The 634-nt window shown below is 61.4% G+C and overlaps 1 protein-coding gene across 1 annotated transcript in view; it reads left to right on the top strand.

Annotated features, from left to right (window-relative positions):
* The window catches only part of TMPRSS5 (transmembrane protease, serine 5), a 20,955-nt gene that overhangs the window by 15,603 nt on the left and 4,718 nt on the right, over positions 1–634 (top strand). Inside the window, exon 2 of the mRNA XM_010134612.1 lies at positions 360–464. Coding sequence (XP_010132914.1) covers positions 360–464 — 105 coding nt within the window. The remainder of the gene's footprint in view (positions 1–359; positions 465–634) is intronic.

Here is a 634-nt window from a genome sequence, read left to right as displayed (position 1 = left end):
CTCGTGTGCTGCTGGGGGTCACTGTGCTGCTGGTGGGGACAGCGGCTGGGGCATGGCTCCTAGGTCAGTGTCTGCTCAAACAGCCCTGCTGCCATGGGCAGAGCCCAGGTGCCAAACCGCTGAGCGAGTTCAGGGTGCCAGCAGCAGAGGTGGTGGTGACAGGAGCTCCCTGGCTGGTGAGCTGCAGCCTGGGATGGGGGGACAGGGCTGGTGTGGGCTTTGCTGCTGGCTGCTGTGCGCATGGAGAGGCTCATCTCCTCTGCCAGTGGGTAGAGCAGGTTCATTCCCAGTATTGTTCAGCCTTGGATGCTGCCCGGGCTGTGTGAGTCTACCTCCATCCCCTTCTCTGTTTCCTGAAGCCAAACACCTGAAGAAACCTCAGCCAGACGAGGGCTTCACCCTGCTGCAGGAGCCAGATGTGATCCCAGCATGCAGCGACAGCGAAGAGGAAGACCCTGTGGTCCGTGGGGCTCCCAGCAGAGGTTTACATCTGTGCTTGCTGCTGCAGAGGATGGGGAGAGGGGAGCAGTGTGTGGGACAGTGCCTGCCAAGCCCAGTGAGAGCTTGCTCCCCCAGCTGCTTTCAGCTGCATCCTGCAACTGTCTCGCTTTGTCTTTAAGCGCCGCTGCCCTCC

This window comes from Buceros rhinoceros, unplaced genomic scaffold (genome assembly GCF_000710305.1).
Source record: "Buceros rhinoceros silvestris isolate BGI_N320 unplaced genomic scaffold, ASM71030v1 scaffold14224, whole genome shotgun sequence".
Lineage (NCBI taxonomy): Eukaryota > Metazoa > Chordata > Aves > Bucerotiformes > Bucerotidae > Buceros > Buceros rhinoceros.
The sequence above is the reverse complement of the archived record's forward strand: the minus strand, read 5'-3'. Positions and strand labels throughout refer to the sequence as shown.